Here is a 17,912-nt window from a genome sequence, read left to right as displayed (position 1 = left end):
GGCTTGTGACGTCACAAGCCGTGCTGATTTTGAACAGCTCACCCAGAGACTGAAGGCAGGACACATTCAGAAACCGTATCTCACTCTAAACCGCATGGGTGGATTTTTTTCAAAGTTTGTATGTGTGTGGAAGCACCAGAGACACAACATAACACCCCAAATCCCAGAAAAAGTGTTTTTTTCATAATATGGGCACTTTAAATGCAAAGAAATTACAACAAATATTAAACACAAATATGACAAGGCTGAAATACAAAAAGCACAATTACCGTGTGCGCCTCTTGGACCGTGCAAAATCTTTGTTTAAGGCTGTACATTATTTCTCTGCAGCCATGTTGGCTCTCTCTCTGTATTCCTCTAACCCACAATGCAACAGGTGAGGCCTTCGCTAAACTCTGGTCATTTGACCTTTGACCTCAACATCAAAAATTACATTTGTAATAAAGAACGACAAATTTAAACAAAAAATATTTTTAGGTAAAATATTTGAGTACAATTTTAAATCCAACATCCCTTTTCAAACTCTTATTTATTACATTTTTAATGTTTTTAATTACTGTATGAATTCAAACACTAATGAAATTAGCCCAGTGTTAGTGCCCATATTGTGAAAAAGCACTTTTTCTGGGATTTGGGGTGTTATTTTGTGTCTCTGGTGTTTCCACACACATACAAACTTGGAAAAAAACAAACATCCATGCTGTTTTGAGTGAGATACGGGTTTCTGAATGTATCCTGCCTTCGGTCTCCGGGTGAGCTGGTCAAAATCGGCAGGGCCGTCTACGTCATTGGCCAAAACATTTGGTGTGTGCTAACCACTTTAGCTAATACCACATCAGCTAGCTGTTTCTCCAACTTCGGTCAGTACAAGGCAGGATTAGCCGGAAGACTTCTTATAAACGAGGGCGCACTTCCAACTTTGCGTGGAATACCTGCAGAACAGGGACATGTAAGTAGTTCTATAGTGTTGTAGCAGTGTTTTGCCATTGAGAACGAGGTGGCTAACCGCTAGCAGCGCTAGCTTCTGGTCCTTACCTAGCTACTGCGCATGTGCGACTCCCAACAAAGATGGGATAGAAGTGTGATGCCTCACTCTGTAGCTAAAACAAAGAGCTTAACACACAGGGTGAAAAGAGGAGCTGCAGCAATGTGCAGTACAACAAAAATATGGTGTTTTTTGAAAATTAAACCATGTAAACCTATTCTGGTACAACCTCAAAATACAATTATGAACCTGAAAATGAGCATATGGGCGCTTTAAAGTGATCCAGGAAGGGTTGTCATGTCTTGTAGCCATAGAGCCCTGACTACGATATCTTAACTCCTCTATTTTTAAATGAGCTACTACTTCTCTGAGCTCAATCCTTCCATTTAAAAAGAATGAGCTGACGGGTCAGGAAGGAAGCAAATGCAAGGGAGTTAGATTGGTAAATTAAAAGGGATATTCCCTCTGGAGCCACTCCAAACACCACAGTTAGAGGATTAGGTGGAATACTACAGGAATGCATCCAGCATGCCACTAAACCATTAATTACAGCTTCTATTACCCTTTATAAATGTTGCCTTACTATAAAGTGGTACCACAATGTTTTTACTTTCATCTGGATTAAAAATATAACCAGCTAATTGCTGATAATACAATGCATATTTATGTACGACAATGCACAGTGCAAATGAGTCTTGTAGCCTACATAAAAGCCAAAGTAGGCCGATGTGCACTTCCAAAACAGCAACAAACAAAACACTTTAAACCACAACTTGAGAAATTTAGGTAAGAACCTATAACCATTCTAGGAAAATACAAACCTGTAAAGCTCTTAGAAGCTGAACTGAAACTGTGTTGTAAACAGGTCACATTCTAATAAAGTAAGTAAAGTGCAAAAAACAGCAGTGTGTTCATATGTTTGTTTGAAATCAAGGCGACTCCTGTAAAACGTTTTGCTGAACTTTGTACATGAAGCGCAGTGAAAGCAAAATCCAGTCACATTGTTTTTGTGTGACTCAAGATTTTCATGGGTATATGTCAACTTTGTGATCAGTGTGTGTGTGTGTGTGTGTGTGTGTGTGTGTGTGTGTGTGTGTGTGTTGACCCAGATGGTCTGAGGAGCAAATGAGGTGTCTTTGCCATACACAATAAACAGGGGCTCCAGCAGTGGTGGAAGAAATACTCAGATCATTTACCACTTAGTGACAGGAGTCTTATCAGCAAAATGTACTTAAAATTCAGCGTCAGTTCTGGCATGCCAAGTAGTCAAGACGCTGCTGACCACTATTGGCCAATCAACACGGTCGCATCAGCTGAGCTGCATCAGCTGATCTGCATCAGCGTATCAGCTGGTCAACTCTCCTCGCTGCTAAATGTCTACACTCAAACAGGGCGCCCTACTTAAAGCTGCTTTAGTTTGCTCCTAACTGCTTGCTGCTCGCATCTATGCTATCCACCTCCTCCCCTGCTCCACCTTGTCGTGTATAACGTGGCATTTGCTTCTATGTCATCGTTGCTGCTCTGTTCATATGGGGGAATAGTTTAGCTCTCCCAGTCTTAAACTGTGTGAGCATCCCCTAATGCTGCTGCTGCTGTCCCCTGATTCACTGCTCTTTCATGGTGCTTTCATAAGCCATACCGCCAATTTAATTCGTAATTTATTCAATAAAATGTCCTAAAGCGTTTTATTGTCTGTGTTGTTCTTGACTTTAATGGACCTGACAGAAGTAATAAAAGTAAAAGTATTTGTTCTGCAGTAAAATGGCCCATGTGGCCTATATTGTCATACGACATTAGATTGTTAGTGCTGATATATCAATGTGTAAGTAGCATTTTACTGTTGTAGCTGGTTTCTATTTGATCAGAGTGGAACTGCAACATAGCAGAGTAAAGCAGAGTCCAGCAAGAGGTGCACTAAGACAATACAAAAACAAGTTATTTCAACTATTCCAAATGGATTCCAAACTCTTCATATTATCACCTGCATTCAGTTGTTTTCTCATTAACAAACAATAACAACAGCAAAACAATTGTGCATTCATGCATTACAATATGTTTACTGGTTTAGGCTACATTGTGGTTGTGAATACTGTATGTGATTTGTGAGCTGCTAGTTAGGCTGTACAGAACAGGTCAATCATACACTACTGGTTTTTCTGGTTGGTTCTGCCCTCTGTAGGTGAAAAGTGGCATCAAACGAAGAGGTGGAGCCTAAGCTAGAAGCACACAGGCAGCCACAAGGAGCCATGGCAGAAACAAGCCTGGGTAAGATGACTTCAGAAATACACTGTAAACTAAATGTGTTCAACTTGAGATATTTAAGGCTCTATCAGATATCCATACAGCTGATTAAATTTGCTGGATAGATGACTCAGAGTTGATGTCTGAACAGAATCTAAAAGGTGCAGCCATGTCACAGAGTTGCTGATGTGATCCCTAAAATAAACACGAGTACAGGCAGAGCATAGATTCATAGATAGTGTTTTTTTTTTGCAGGGAATCGCAGGTGTGTAGGTAGTAAGACGGTCTGTTGAAATGTTTGTTGTATTTTCGTTGTTCAGACAGACTTCCTGGTTTTAAGTTTCAGGCATGGACCGATTCAAGTGGTTTCACTTTCCTCTTAAAGTGACAGGAGCAGTTCATAACACGTGGAGAACAGTCTGTGCATAATTGAGTAAAAGTAGCAATACCACAACATAAAAGTACTCCATTACAAGTGAAAGCCCTGCATTTAAAATGTAGTTAATACAAGTACACATGTACTATGTAAATACAATGTAAAAAAAAATACTTTATATATTATTGGATTATTACAGATTCGTTAATATATGAAGCAGCAGTTTAATGCGGCAGGTGGAGCTCATTTTAAATACTTTATAGTTGGGTATTTTGATCTGTAACAAGGCATCATAGTTTATAAGTTGATCAAACGTTTTCTGAAAAGTTACATAGACTTTTCGTTTTTTGAAAAGTCTATGTAACTAGTACCTATATAGCTGTCAGATAAATGTAGCGGGGTAACAAGTACAATATTTACATCTGAAATGAAAACACTTTTAGTTGCATGCTATATCATAATATAATATGATAATAATCATGATTATTTATATAGCACTTTGTGAATACATAGTGCTTTACAAAGGGCAGGCATTAAGAAAAGAATTCAAGTGAAAAATGTAAAAACGTTGATCAAAAAGTAAATAAATAAAATAAATAATTAAATAATAATGATAATAAACACTGTAGATTAGGCCCCAAAAATCCAGTATCCTACATTTCCCATAATGCAACTCCTATCTTTTGATACACTTGCCACAGTATGTAATGCAGGATTTCTGTTAAAAATGTAAAAAAGTACCAATGACATCATCAGGATTATTTTCTCAGGTTTTAGAAAGCTCGCTCCAGAACCTCAGCAGACATTATACTGTATATCTCAACATTGATATTGGTATTGAAGTAAATGTACTTAGTTACTTTCAACCAGTAGTGACTCATAGAGAACATTTTTTACATCATTAAATCCTTGTGTCCAGGTGTTTTTGGTGTTGTGAAGACAATCCTACAAAGTGCAGCAGCAGGTTTTGCTTTTGGAGAAGCTGCATTATTTGCAGTTGAGCCTACACTGACTGAAGATGGCGTCCTGCTGACTGCTGCGACTCTGGCTGCTGGACGAGCTGGTTCCACAGGTGTCGGGGTGGTGACGGCATGCCTCGTGTTCACCTCAGTGCTCATTTCTCTGGGAAGTGGTTTCCTCCTCGCTGCCATGGTGATGAAGCTGCTGACCAACGTTGGAGTGAGGTTGCCGTGGTTAGTGGAGGCCACAACAGGAGCCTCTGTTGTGGTGGGCGCTGTCACTACAGGAGTGTTAGCGGGCATCCTTCCACCATGGATCTACATCGCAGCCCAAGGCATTCTGGTCCTTGTAGTCTACTCTTACTCCAATATTAACGACATGACCACAGCTCTGTTAATCATCTTCACCACTCTGTACCTCAGTGTTGTATACGGCAGAATGGGTGTCATGGTTGGACTCTTCGTCGTGGGATTGACCATCTCTGTGCTTTGTGCCCTACGAAAGGCTCTGACAGAGAGGATGACAAAGAGACCAAAATCTAAAACCGGGTGCAAACTTTTAGAAAGGATATTCTTCTACTCTGTTTTTGTGGGGATACTGGGATTTTCAGTAGGTTTGAGTGCAGGTGAAGCAGGAGAAGGGTCTGAAGCAGAGGTGATTTTGATGCTGCAGTCGGTCCTCTGGGTGGCGTTTCTGTCTGCAGGGCTGCTAGGGGCTGGCCTGGGAACAGTGGCCATGGTCGGGCTGGGGCCAGAGGTGGCTGGAAAGGTCGCTGTGGGAGCTGCTATAATATCATCAGTTTCCCTGAGAGCCATTCTGCAATCCAGCTCTTCTCTGGGGACCCGAAGCAGCATAGGGGGAACGTTAGGAGCTGCTACAGCTGCAGGGGTGTCACTCGGAGCTGCAAGTGTTGCAGCAAAACAGGCGTTCGGGTCTAGAAACTCAACTTTAGCAACTTTAGGTTCAGTTGTTGTTGGTGCAATTCTGGCAATGCAAGGTGTAGCACTGAAAGTGACTCTCCTGACAACATCAGAACTTCTAACAATCACCCTTGTTGCAGTGGGGGGATTTGTTCTTGGTGCACCAAAGAGCCCGTTCCACACTCAGGTGAATCTACAAAGAGGCCTTCTCTTGGGGCCAGAGCTAATTAAAGGAATCGGCATGGAGACAGTCACCGCAGCAGCAGCACCTATCGGAGCCGGGGCACTCGGGGCTGCAGCGTTGGGTACCGCAGCCCTGGGGAGACTGGGGACTGTGGGAGTTCTGGTGGCTATATTGTTGGCGTTGGGAAGTGCTCTTAGTGGCATGATAGGAAAATCACCGCCGACAACAAGCGCACACAGAGAGTGATTGAAGCCTGGGTTTAGATCTCTGTCTCTGCATGCCTGAACACAAGGCCAGACACTAAAAAATAGTGCATATGTGTGCATGTTAAGTAGATTGATGTGTTTGCATTATTGCACGTCTACACTGGCACACAAGTTATAACACCTTTTAAAATTTGAGCTTATTTGAATCTGATTTTTAAATTCAAAAGCGCATTTGCTTATTGATCAAACCTGACAATTCATCATAATCATAATCATAAACATACTTTATTGTGGCTACCAGTGTTAAATAAAATGGATGATAAAAGTTATCCAAGCATGTGTTTTTGTATTTATTCACTAAAATATGAATATCTTAATACTGATTACTGTAAGACACTGGGGCGTAAAACAATTTGAATGTCAAAATAGCTGTAATGATCCCTTTTGTTCACCTCTTCACACCAGCATTGCCATATTTCCCAAGAGGTGATTGCAAGTTGCCAGTTACTTTGGTTTCATCTTAGCAACAGTAACAGAGGACTAGAAAAAGGAGGGGGAGTGGGAGGAGAGAGAAGCAAAGACTAACAGAAGACTGAAGAGCATCTTGGAGTAGAGTCTGTTGTGCAGACGATTAAGACAAATATAGACTCATATATCAAAATAACATTTTCTGCCTATATATATTCATATTACCCTTACTGAAAAGATTATATGTTGCATGCGAATGGATATCCACCTGTGGCTCAGGGTTTTGTTGGTCTACCATGGCAGCACACAGGACTGCAGCATCATAAACAAAGAAGTTTTTCCCACTGAAACAGTCTGGGGACAGAGCAGCAACTCCAAGACTGTGAGAAGCTCTGAGAATCTAATACACTTCTAAGGAATTGTATGGCACCATAAATGAAGAAACATGGTAATCGTTTTGAAAGGTAAGCCCATTTCTATGGTGGATAAAGCCAATGGTGAAAGTCATTGGAACACTCTGGGATGTAATTAGTTTCTGCACTGACTGATTGATTTTTGCAACAACAAAAAATAAAAAGTTTGACAATGTAATTATCTCCTAAAGTAGAACAAAGATGGGCCGCATCCCAACTTTTCCATGGATTTTGCTATTCTGCGCACTTCAGGACTAATGTAGGCCTACAACAGTATTACTTAATGCACCCTAAGAGAAGTAGGCTACATTAATAGAAGCAACATGTCTCTTAACCGGGTCCATACAACAGACACGGAGCAGTCTGCAGAGTACTCAGTGGAGTATTCAGTTCGGGTTCCCAGTGATCCGGGTCATGGAGCGGTTCAGACGCGTGAAGTGGCCGTGCTCCAGTCGAGCTGCTGCCGCTGCCTGCCGCGCGCAATGCTCCTCACTTTTGCGCCAGAATCACTGGAGAGAATTTATCAGAACTACTTCTGCCGACAGAGACAAGAGAACATGCTCGTGCTGGTGATGTTTGCTGCTCTTTTCAACAGCTTCATCATCATCATGTGCGCGGTGGTGTACACTGAGGACAAACTGGCGATGGTGGTGGTCGCAGCTGTGGCTTTGGCTGCGGACATGGTGCTCTACGCGCTGTCCTGGCGAAAGAAGCTCCCTGCATCGCCAGTCTCACGCGGAGCAGTGCCGTACATACTGTGGCTGATGATCACCGTCCACGTTTTATGTTACATTTTTCTGAATTGCAAGCGTTTCCCCCATGCCAGTGACTCTGTGGGCTGGCAGGTCTTTTTCAGTTTCTCCAGCTTTCTGACACTCCCGCTGAACATGGTGCCGCTGCTCCTGCTCACAGCCCTCTCCTGTGGGATATACACCCTGGTACTGGGGCTGACCGTGGCTCTAAGTTTTGAGGACAACCTGCAGGGGCCCATGCTGGCGAGACAGGTAAATATGGCCCTCAGTTAAGGGATAAATGATAAAGCACCTGTAACTTAGGGTGTCACAGAGGTGTGGAGGTGCGTGCAGAGTGTCCACGCGGTAGGGCAATGGTCACAAGCCAAAGATGGTGGTAACCATTGTTTAAGGGAATAATACTACTACCTAGGTGATGTGTTGGCCTTGTCTCAGATTTGCCTGCGAAAAATGCAGTTGTTTGATTCTGTTCACAAAATGTATTTTGCGCATGTAACCTAACTTCTTTTTAGTGCCACACAATTCAATAGGCTCTTATCACGATGTGTGGAAGTGAAGTTGGTCATATTTTCAAATTAATTTGTAATAATAATTTAATTACACTATAATTATTTAAAAAAATTAGAACATTTTGATAGCCAAATAAGTCACTGCTTGTGTTGTGACCCATCTCCAGGATGTGAATTATATATAATTATGACAAAGAATTTACACTTGTATCAGCCTGCACCTGTTTTTTCTCTGGAATATGTGCCATCTTTTCCAGAAATTGTCTTCCCTAGAACTAAATATGTTGCTATAAATGTTTGAGGCAATACATATACAGTCTCTGAATCCAGCAGATGAATCTGGAAACTCTAATACACAATTTAAAAGTTGATGTGAAAAAATCTGAGAATAACAAACAGTGGTTACAAAGAGATAGTATGAGGAAACTAACCACCACACATATAGTATATACAAATGCTTATCCTCTCTCCCTCTCTTCAGCTGTTAGCCAACGTGATGCTGTACCTGTGCGCAGCCACAGTGGGTGTGATGTCGTACTACATGGCGGACAGGAAGTACAGGACAGCTTTTTTGGAGGCCCGTCAGTCACTAGAGGTCAAACTCACGCTGGAGGAGCAGAGCACCCAGCAGGTAAGTGGGGGCACACACACACACACACACACACACACACACACACACACACACACATATGTATACTTTTCTTAATGAGATAATGCATTTCCTTATTTGGGCCACTCACACACACACGCAAATAAACACACACACACACACACACACACACACACACACATACTCAAACACACCTGTGAGGTAGAACACCCTGCGCTGCCTAATTACAGTGTGTTTTGCTCAGCTCGGGGCTAATAGGTTGATTAGAGAGACTTGTTTTCACCAGCGCAGCCACCGTTAGGGACTAGACACAACAAGGTCAGCTTGAGCTCTGTGACAACTAACATAACATTTACCAAAATTGTGGAAAGACATGATTTGATATTTTTAAAGCATGTTTATTGTATTTGATTATTGTTCTTAGTTTCCCTTCGTGTTAAGCATCCATCTCTGTTTTCTCTATTGTACTCCTTTTGCAGCTACCATGCTCTTTCTCTATACTGAGAATGTTGTTTATGGTCCATTTGCTTAAGTTAATTGTCTATTTGAGAATGTAGGCTTTCATTTGTCTCTCCCAAATATTAGGGTGAAGTGAAGGAGTGGCATGAATAAAAGTTTGAAGTGTGAGCCAGTGTGAGCTCTAGTCATGGATAGATGGGATTCATTTTCAGTGCAATCAAATTGTGAATAAACTGGCAATAATACAGTGTTTCTTCACAGCCATTTTAAGCTATTACTGTATGTATTTCTTCTCAGGCCACAAGGCTGCCAGTATATATAAGTTGATGCTAATCCATAACTTTAATTTATTAAAACCAAGGATAATGTAACATATGTCTCCAACCTTGATTTTATTGATTTCATTTTTCTATTTGATCCACTCTCACTTTCTTCACATTTCTTTCTGTGATTCTGACTGGGACAATTTGTGGAAAAAGAGAAAGCAGACCTGTGAGAGTTGTATAAAGAGGGGGTGGAAAGAATAATGGTGGATATGTAGATGAGGATAGAGAGACAGAGATAAAGAGAATCTACTCTCAAAAAGAGAGTAGATTCAATTCCCAAAGTGTTTTTGCTCAGGGGGGCTTGGTAGAAGACAAGAAGACCGAGCCAACCAGAACATGTTACACCAGTTGACAGGATCTCGTGGGAATTCCTTTACTTCCTCAGTCATGCTATACACACACACACACACACACACACACACACACACAACACACATACACAGACACAAACACACATAATACACATGGGACGGATGTATTCTTTCTGTCAGTACTAAACATGACAAAACTCATTGTTCTTCAACTGTGTCTCCATGTAGGAGGAACTATTACTGTCCATCCTGCCCAAACACATCGCTGACGAGATGCTGCAGGGCATGAAGAACCAGGCCGATCAGAATGAGGGACAGCACCAGCAGTTCAACACCATGTACATGTACCGCCATGAAAACGTCAGGTCGGGATCACAAAATCAGCTTTTGATGATCATTGTTACAGGATTTTTTTTCACAGCTTGTTAAATGTTACATTGCAACCTCTTCACTTGTGTTTCAGTATCCTGTTTGCTGACATAGTGGGCTTCACCCAGCTGTCCTCAGCCTGTAGCGCCCAGGAGCTTGTAAAGCTGCTTAATGAACTGTTCGCCCGCTTCGATAAACTGGCAGAAGTGAGTGTTTGTTTTTCTGTGTCTCCGTTGTAGTTTACTGTAGTGATTTGATCAAGACAATCTACTGCTCGGGAAATTGTTTGTAGGGAGTTACTGGTAATGTTTTGCACAGCTGATATGTCATTTTCCATTGTTACACTGTTGTAAAACAATCCGATCACGATGGTTTTGTGGTTTGTATCCTATCATCTACTGGCCTCTGTGAGTTGATTCGGAAATCAGTACCGAGATCTGGAAGAACAAAGTGACACAAAGCAGGGTTCAGCTCACAGTATATTAAAGGTTTAACGAGACGCACACAAGAATATTTACATTTTCTTACAATCGCTCTATTCACTTAGATGACATGATGATGAGATATAAGAAAGAGGCTCCATAGGAAAGGAGCATTGGTTGAAGATAGGTTCACGCAGATATATCTTCAGAAAGGAAAACAGTGTTACAGTGTATGATACAAATGTATAATACCAATTTTAAACAGATGAGAGAGGCTTTGTTCAGAGTTTTTACAGAATGGAATGTAATATATTCACAACATTTGCATTGATATTTCTTTCTTCCTATGCCAAATTTTGCTTTTTCTACACTTAATTTAGTCTAAATATGCACAACACTCTCTATTCTCTTGCTCTCTTGCAGGAACATCACCAACTGAGGATAAAGATCCTCGGAGACTGTTACTATTGCATCTGTGGTCTTCCTGACTTCAGAGATGACCACGCTGCCTGCTCCATAATGATGGGCCTAGCGATGGTAGACGCCATATCGTGAGTAGTGATTTTATTTTGAATAAATAATACGACATAAACACGACAAAAGACATAGAACAGAGTAAAAGGAAGAGATAGTGACGATGTAGAAGTGGAATCGTGATCAGTTTATTTATATATCTTTTGTATAAGACAACAGAGAATCAAAAGAAATAATTTAAATTGAAATACATGTTTAAATAAACACAGTAGGAGAAGAGATAGGAGAGAAAAAAGACAAACTACATTTTTAAAATTGTATGAATATAAAAAATACATTTAAATCTATATGAATATGAAAAAAATACTTTAAAAAATGACTTTGAAGATACACAGAGTCTCTCCACTTTTCCTCTTGCCTCAGGTACGTGCGAGAGAAGACTAAAACTGACGTGGACATGCGTGTGGGCGTTCACACGGGCACCGTGCTGGGAGGAGTGCTCGGGCAGAAGAGGTGGCAGTTTGACGTTTGGTCCACAGATGTCACTGTAGCCAATAAGATGGAATCTGGGGGGATTCCTGGGTGAGAGAACAATACTTTGTTTCACTCTCAGGATGAGCAGTCAAATTCTTTCATGCTTTTTATTTCAAGAAGTTTGTGTGCTACACAGGAGAGTGCATATTTCCCAGACCACCAAGGACAGTCTGCATGGAGAATTTGAACTAGAGCCGGGGGATGGCGGGGAGAGGTGCGAATACCTGCTGGAGAAAGGCATCGACACTTACTTGGTTCTAGTGTCTAAACAGGTGGCAAATGGGCACAGTGAAAATGTGAGTGACTTTATGATGTGATTATTAACTCACAAACCTAGATGTAGCTTGAATCAAAAACAACGTAACATTAAATTACAGTAATACTTTTCAAAAACACTACATTAAATGTAGTTTGTTGTTTGCTGTTTTTATTTGTATCACATTAACAGATGTTTTTCCTGCTACTCTACCCTCAGAAACCAGGCACATTGTCCAACAGAAATTCAGACAAGTTGATCAGCACTACAGCAACCAATTGGAATGCAGCCTCACCCCAATCCACACCCACTGAGTCTAAACAGGAGGTAAATTATGATGAATGTCTTTATTCATTGTCAACCATAAACTCACACCAGTACATATGGGTAAAGAGTATATTGGTACCCATGCATAGAAACACACACATAATTCAGAATTCTGAATGCACAGACATTCTTTGAAAAAGAGCTTGATAATCTTGCCTACATGATCTTCCTTTTCTTGCTGCCATCATCAGAGGAATAAGATGGTCGAGGAACAAGTGATCAACAGTCGGCTGCAGCAGGAGCTGTTGGAGAGAGAAACTCAGCAAATGTGAGAACATGAGACAATTAAAAGAAAGATAACAAAAGCCGAAGACGATGATTACAAAGTTAGAGGGATAACATCTCTGTGTGTGTTCCTTACAGAATAAAGGATCATCAGATCAACCCTGTGTCGTTGTGTTTTGTGGATGGAAAGTTGGAGGAGCACTACTCCTCAGAGAAGGAGAAGCGAAGCGGAGCGGCCTTCTGCTGCTGCATCATAGTGCTCTTCTTCATCACAGCAATGGAGGTGTTTATAGACCCACTGTGAGTTCACATACATTACTTTGTCTTACATCTCATAAAAAGCATTACACACACACACACACACACACACATACATCTGTGAATTCATATATGAATCTATTGTGTTTGGAAATGGCAAATGTGCACCAAGAAATTGACTGAAGATGTGTGTTCTTGTTCTAGTTTGGCTGTCAACTATGTGACTTTTGCAATAGGAGAGGTGTTGTTGCTTATCCTCGCAGTGTGTTCCCTGGCTGCCATCTTCCCCAGGGTGAGAAAACAAAATTAGTATCCATGGTTGTGGTGATGTGCAGCACTTTTCAAACTGTTTTGGCTCGAGAACAACATTTTCAACCATTTCTGATGCAGATGTACATGATCAAAGAGGGCACACTAACACCGAGACATTTTTTCTTTTTTGATTTTCAATGAGCCTCTGAATTCTCTGAAAAAAATCTGCTCAAAGGCAATACAATAAACAATAATTTGTAAAAATTAAAGACTGAAATAGTTAAAGACTGATGGAATCTTATAAAGTATAGAGAGACAATACATTACTGTACATTACCTGTGTTTGTTTGTCACAGATGTTCTCCAAAAGGTTGGTGTCTTTCTCAGTGTGGATTGATCGCACACGGTGGGCCAGAAACACATGGGCCATGGCGGCCATATTTGTTCTCACCATGGCTGTGATCGCTGACATGGTACGACTGCAGGACACTTTGATGTAACTTTAATACATTGTGTGTGTGTGTGTGTGTGTGTATGTGTGTGTTAGGAGTTGGCAATATGACTAATGTTTTGGCTAATCCAGTGAATTACTGTAAATGCCTAAAAATCAATATACATCATAATGTAAAAATCCTGTTAATCGAATGCTGCAATTACGGTACATATCGTCATATCACCCAACCCTAGTGTGTGTGCGCGTCTTTCCATTTGTGTGTTTCCACTTTGTCCTCATCAAACTATCACTGCCTTTTATGTGTCTGACTACATGTTCCCAGTGGGGTCCATTAGCTGTCTGTCTCGCTGCCTGCTGACTCATTTGTCACGGCCCAATGGGCCTGACAGGAATAGGTGATGCTAAAGTGAACATTAATTTCTCTGTCTCAGCTGTCATGTGGAGGTGATAGTCACAGTTGGACAAAAATGCTTGGAGAAAAAAAAGCAAATGTGTTTTACTTTTCCTGTTGTTGCTATTTATATATATATAACATATAGTTTATACCGTTTATATAATGTAGCTACAGTAGTTAGCTACATAAAATTATATTTTCAATGTGACTCTGCCAGGTTCATGTTTCAACACTGAAATTAATAAATGAATGTCCCCCCAAGTTACGTGAAAAGTCACAAATCTAGGCTACATAACAAGTGTTAACTGAAAAAGACTCATGCCCTTCATCTCTGATATTGCAGCTGAGCTGTGTTCCACCGTCCCTTCGAGTCTTCAACAGCACCTCCGGCCCCGTGCTGGAGTCACTTGGTGACCGAGGCTGTGCAGAGAATCCAAAGCACTACAGCTTCATGGCTGTGATGTCACTCATCGCCACCGCCATGTTGGTACAGGTCAGCCACCTGATTAAGCTGGGCCTCATGATGCTGGTCGTCACAGCAACTGGTGCTGTTAATATCTACAGCTGGAGGGACATTTATGACCTGTATGACTATATACAGTATGCCTCGTACAGGTGAGAAATGGATAAAACAGATGGTGTGTTGTTGTGTCATGCTATTGAAAATACGTAAATAAATAAGCCAATAGAAAAAGTAAACGTACATACAATTTACAATACACTTACAATAAAGTACAGTTGTTATAAGTACACTGAAATAACACTATAGGAATTGCAGAATGAGTGTATTTTATTTTAGTACATTGAAGTTAAACTTAATTACATCTAGTTTAAAGTACACTTTTTAAAATTATGTTAAATATACTTTAAATTAAGGACAAAAAGTAAAAGTATACTTGTAATAACTTTATTTTGCTAGTATATTTCTAATACACCAAAGTATACTACTTTTATACCTGTGTTATTCTGCCTCTATCTTTTGTCCAGAACATCCATAGTGCCATCCAAGTACCTCATGACCATGATGATCATTGTCATGATGATTGGATTCTACTTCTTTGCCCGCCATGTGAGTCACTGTACACCCACACTGTATCACACTTTGCTGACCCACAGCCTGCTGCTACATATAGAGTCAGCACTTTAAAGTCAGTACATACAGAGGAAAGCTTCCTGTAACAGGGCAAAACAATTATCAACTTTCTATAATGGTGTATTTTTCTCTCCAAATAACTTACTTACTTCTCTCTCTTAACATGATATGGTTTTCATTCCTTCTGTGGTGTGTGTAGTTGGAGCACCAGTCCAGGAAGCTGTTCCTGTGGAAGATTGGTGTGCATGACCAGAAGGAGAGGGTGTTTGAGATGAGACGCTGGAACGAAGCGCTGGTCACCAATATGCTGCCAGAGCATGTGGCCAAACACTTTCTGGGCACTAAGAAGAGAGATGAGGTGCATATGAATGTGTGCCAAGTTATAATATGATATAGAAATGTGAGAAAAAGAAAAAGGGCATGAGTGAGGAATGTCAGGAAGTAAGAGGAAGGTCATGATTCTGTTTAAAAGACATTACACCTTACACCTTCATCAGGGGCAACGGAAATAACTGTTCAAAAGCACCTTTATATACTAATGTTAATTGCATCATTAAATGAATGAAGGTACTGTACAGGATGTGAGGCCTTCACAACATTGCAATGAAATTCATTAAATATCAGTGCCATCTTGTGGTCCACTTCATAACAACATATTAAAGCTTTCCTCTGGTTTATTCTAATAGTCAGTGATAATGAGCTTTTTGATAAAGAAAAGTTTTATCAAAAATGAAAAATCTGAAAAAAACTAACACCATGTCATGTGTCGTTTGTAGGAGCTGTACAGCCAGTCTTACAATGAAATAGGTGTGATGTTTGCTTCCATCCCCAACTTTTCTGATTTCTACACTGAAGAGAACATCAACAACGGCGGCATTGAGTGTCTCAGGATTCTCAATGAGATCATCTCCGACTTTGACAGTGTGAGTCCCAGCTGCGTTTGTACAGCTGGTTGTACATATTGAGAACTATTGGTACAACTCCCCTTGACTAACTGATATGCGCTTTCTCCTCCAGTTACTAGACAGGGATGAGTTCCGCTGCATCACTAAGATCAAGACAATAGGAAGCACCTACATGGCCGCATCAGGACTCACCCCAGAGAGCAATACGAATGGATACAGCAACCGCAAGGTTCACAGCTTATATCTTACAAATATACATGTCTAAGTATAACAATCTGTTGTACCATTTTATCTTAACTGGCGTTGCACATGGTGATCATAGTAAAGGGTTGTACTGTTGTTCCACAGCCAGAGGACCAGTCACTGATCGAGCGCTGGCAGCACCTCGCTGACCTGGCAGACTTTGCCTTGGCCATGAAAGTCACCCTCAACAATCTCAACAAACAGTCCTTCAACAACTTCATGCTCCGAATCGGTTAGTGTAGGCTACTGTATGTGGCTGTCCGTGTTTAAGTCTGTCTGTGTGCCCGTTTGCAAGTGTGTATGTCCATGTTTTCATGTTGATCCCCTTCAGGTCTGAATAAGGGGGGAGTTTTGGCTGGAGTGATTGGAGCTCGTAAACCTCACTATGATATCTGGGGCAACACAGTCAATGTAGCCAGCAGAATGGAGTCCACCGGAGTGATGGGAAACATCCAGGTAGCACAAACACAAAAGCAGACTTATTACTCTCCTTAACTTATTTCATGCTCATTTTCAACTTTTGTTTGGTTTTGTTTTGTTTTGTTTTCTGATTTTGTACTCCTCCTTTAAATGCTGTGCCCTGCTCTGCCCTCAGGTAGTGGAGGACTGCTATGACATTCTAAAGGAGTATGGCTTCCGCTTTATCCGAAGAGGGCCCATATTTGTCAAAGGCAAAGGGGAGCTGCTTACCTTCTTCATGAAAGGAAAAGACAAAGCCAGCAGCAATGGCGGTCCAGTGACCACTGCCCTTCCACACCAAGTTGGGGACCTTTGAATATTCTCACCTGGTGAAAAGCCGTTAACACAAGGATAAGCTGAATTATCCACTCTGCTCAATTTCTTTCATATACACAGGTTACCTACATAGATCTTTTTCATAAGCTCTGTAGAAATGTAAAGCATATGGAAGTAGACCAACACAACAAAATAATACTATTGTGAGCATTACAACTGTGAAATAGCATTCCGCAACAAAGGAATTTCATAACAGAAACTGTTTCTGTATAGTTGTACATAATTCAGGAATACAGTTGACGATCTCACAGAGCTCCTGCATTAAAGATTTTTTTTTTTATCATTTTGCACTTGATTCATAGAGTGCTATGAAAATTACAAGCTTGGAACAGATATATAAACTCACTTCCTTTGTCGTTTTACCTTGAGCTCAGGTTTTGTAAAATAATGTAGCTTAATCACACTGTAAATACTGTGTTAATAAAACAAGTTTGCACTATATTTTTGAGATTCATTTGTGGATCATGCACGCTTGAGAATAATTCTAATCAGGCAAAATTAGTGAAAATACAAGTGTGTGTGTGTGTGTTCTAATTGCTAATCATATACAAATTTCAAATAATGAGAAAAAAATGTAATCGATATATTACGTGATGATGTCAGCATTACTTATAAAATATGTAGTTGCACTTTGATGTGTACTAAAATATAAGAATTAATCTATGCCAAATGTGACATGCTAAATGTTAGCATTCCCATGCTAAAGGTATGTACAGGTATAACTGACAAGACAAAGGTAGGTTAACAGTGCTCCACCAGTGATCTAATTATAAATACAGTTGTTGTCTCTGCTACTTCATTATTCATTCATTCATTGATGAATTCAATATCTATTTACAGACGTGGTAGCAAAAAGACCTTGATCAGACTTTGTCAGGTAGTCTTCCTGTAAGGAACAGTTACAGGCACAGTCTGTGATCTAAATGTCTACAAGAGCATAGCCCCACTACAAAACAATCCCAACCGTTGAAACATGACTCTTATTGTGCAAGCTGGCTCACTGACTTACAAGGACATTTAATGAAGCAGAGCCATCAATAATATTATTTGTTACACCTATGCTTTTCCTGTGCAAAGTGTCTATTTGTGTTAGTGTCTTTCAATATTAATAAGTGGCCCAATGAAAATTATCATATATTAGGAATTGAATAACATTATTATTAATGATTATTGAAAAGTGACTGGAATGAA

The 17,912-nt window shown here is 40.5% G+C and overlaps 1 protein-coding gene across 2 annotated transcripts; it reads left to right on the top strand.

Moving 5' to 3' along the window:
- Nucleotides 1-3,159: 3,159 nt before the first annotated feature.
- On the top strand, nucleotides 3,160-17,162 carry LOC116066254 (adenylate cyclase type 3-like). 2 transcript variants are annotated; one of them, XM_031322211.2, is made up of 21 exons: nucleotides 3,160-3,250; nucleotides 4,522-7,757; nucleotides 8,496-8,645; nucleotides 9,949-10,085; nucleotides 10,184-10,295; nucleotides 10,935-11,062; nucleotides 11,409-11,567; nucleotides 11,656-11,815; nucleotides 11,995-12,102; nucleotides 12,294-12,370; nucleotides 12,466-12,627; nucleotides 12,790-12,877; nucleotides 13,194-13,310; nucleotides 14,029-14,300; nucleotides 14,673-14,754; nucleotides 14,978-15,136; nucleotides 15,555-15,701; nucleotides 15,796-15,912; nucleotides 16,032-16,158; nucleotides 16,258-16,382; nucleotides 16,522-17,162. In XM_031322211.2, exons 2-21 carry the CDS (start codon nucleotides 7,077-7,079, stop codon nucleotides 16,699-16,701), a joined length of 3,288 nt encoding a protein of 1,095 aa, XP_031178071.1. In that variant the 5' UTR covers nucleotides 3,160-3,250; nucleotides 4,522-7,076; the 3' UTR covers nucleotides 16,702-17,162. The 2 variants fall into 2 exon arrangements, with proteins under 2 accessions (XP_031178071.1, XP_031178072.1); XM_031322212.2 differs by lacking the exon at nucleotides 4,522-7,757 and having other exon boundaries at nucleotides 3,179-3,250.
- Nucleotides 17,163-17,912: the final 750 nt, after the last annotated feature.

The sequence above is a fragment of the Sander lucioperca genome, chromosome 19 (genome assembly GCF_008315115.2).
Source record: "Sander lucioperca isolate FBNREF2018 chromosome 19, SLUC_FBN_1.2, whole genome shotgun sequence".
NCBI lineage: Eukaryota > Metazoa > Chordata > Actinopteri > Perciformes > Percidae > Sander > Sander lucioperca.
Note: the sequence above shows the minus strand (reverse complement) of the source record. Positions and strands in the feature narration are given on the sequence as shown.

Coding starts and splice junctions, on each gene's coding strand:
- LOC116066254 (XM_031322211.2), top strand. CDS start 7,077: ATGTCTCTTAACCGGGTCCATACAACAGACACGGAGCAGTCTGCAGAG. Junction 8,646..9,948: donor AGGAGCAGAGCACCCAGCAG/GTAAGTGGGGGC, acceptor GTCTCCATGTAG/GAGGAACTATTACTGTCCAT. Junction 15,137..15,554: donor GCACTAAGAAGAGAGATGAG/GTGCATATGAAT, acceptor TGTCGTTTGTAG/GAGCTGTACAGCCAGTCTTA.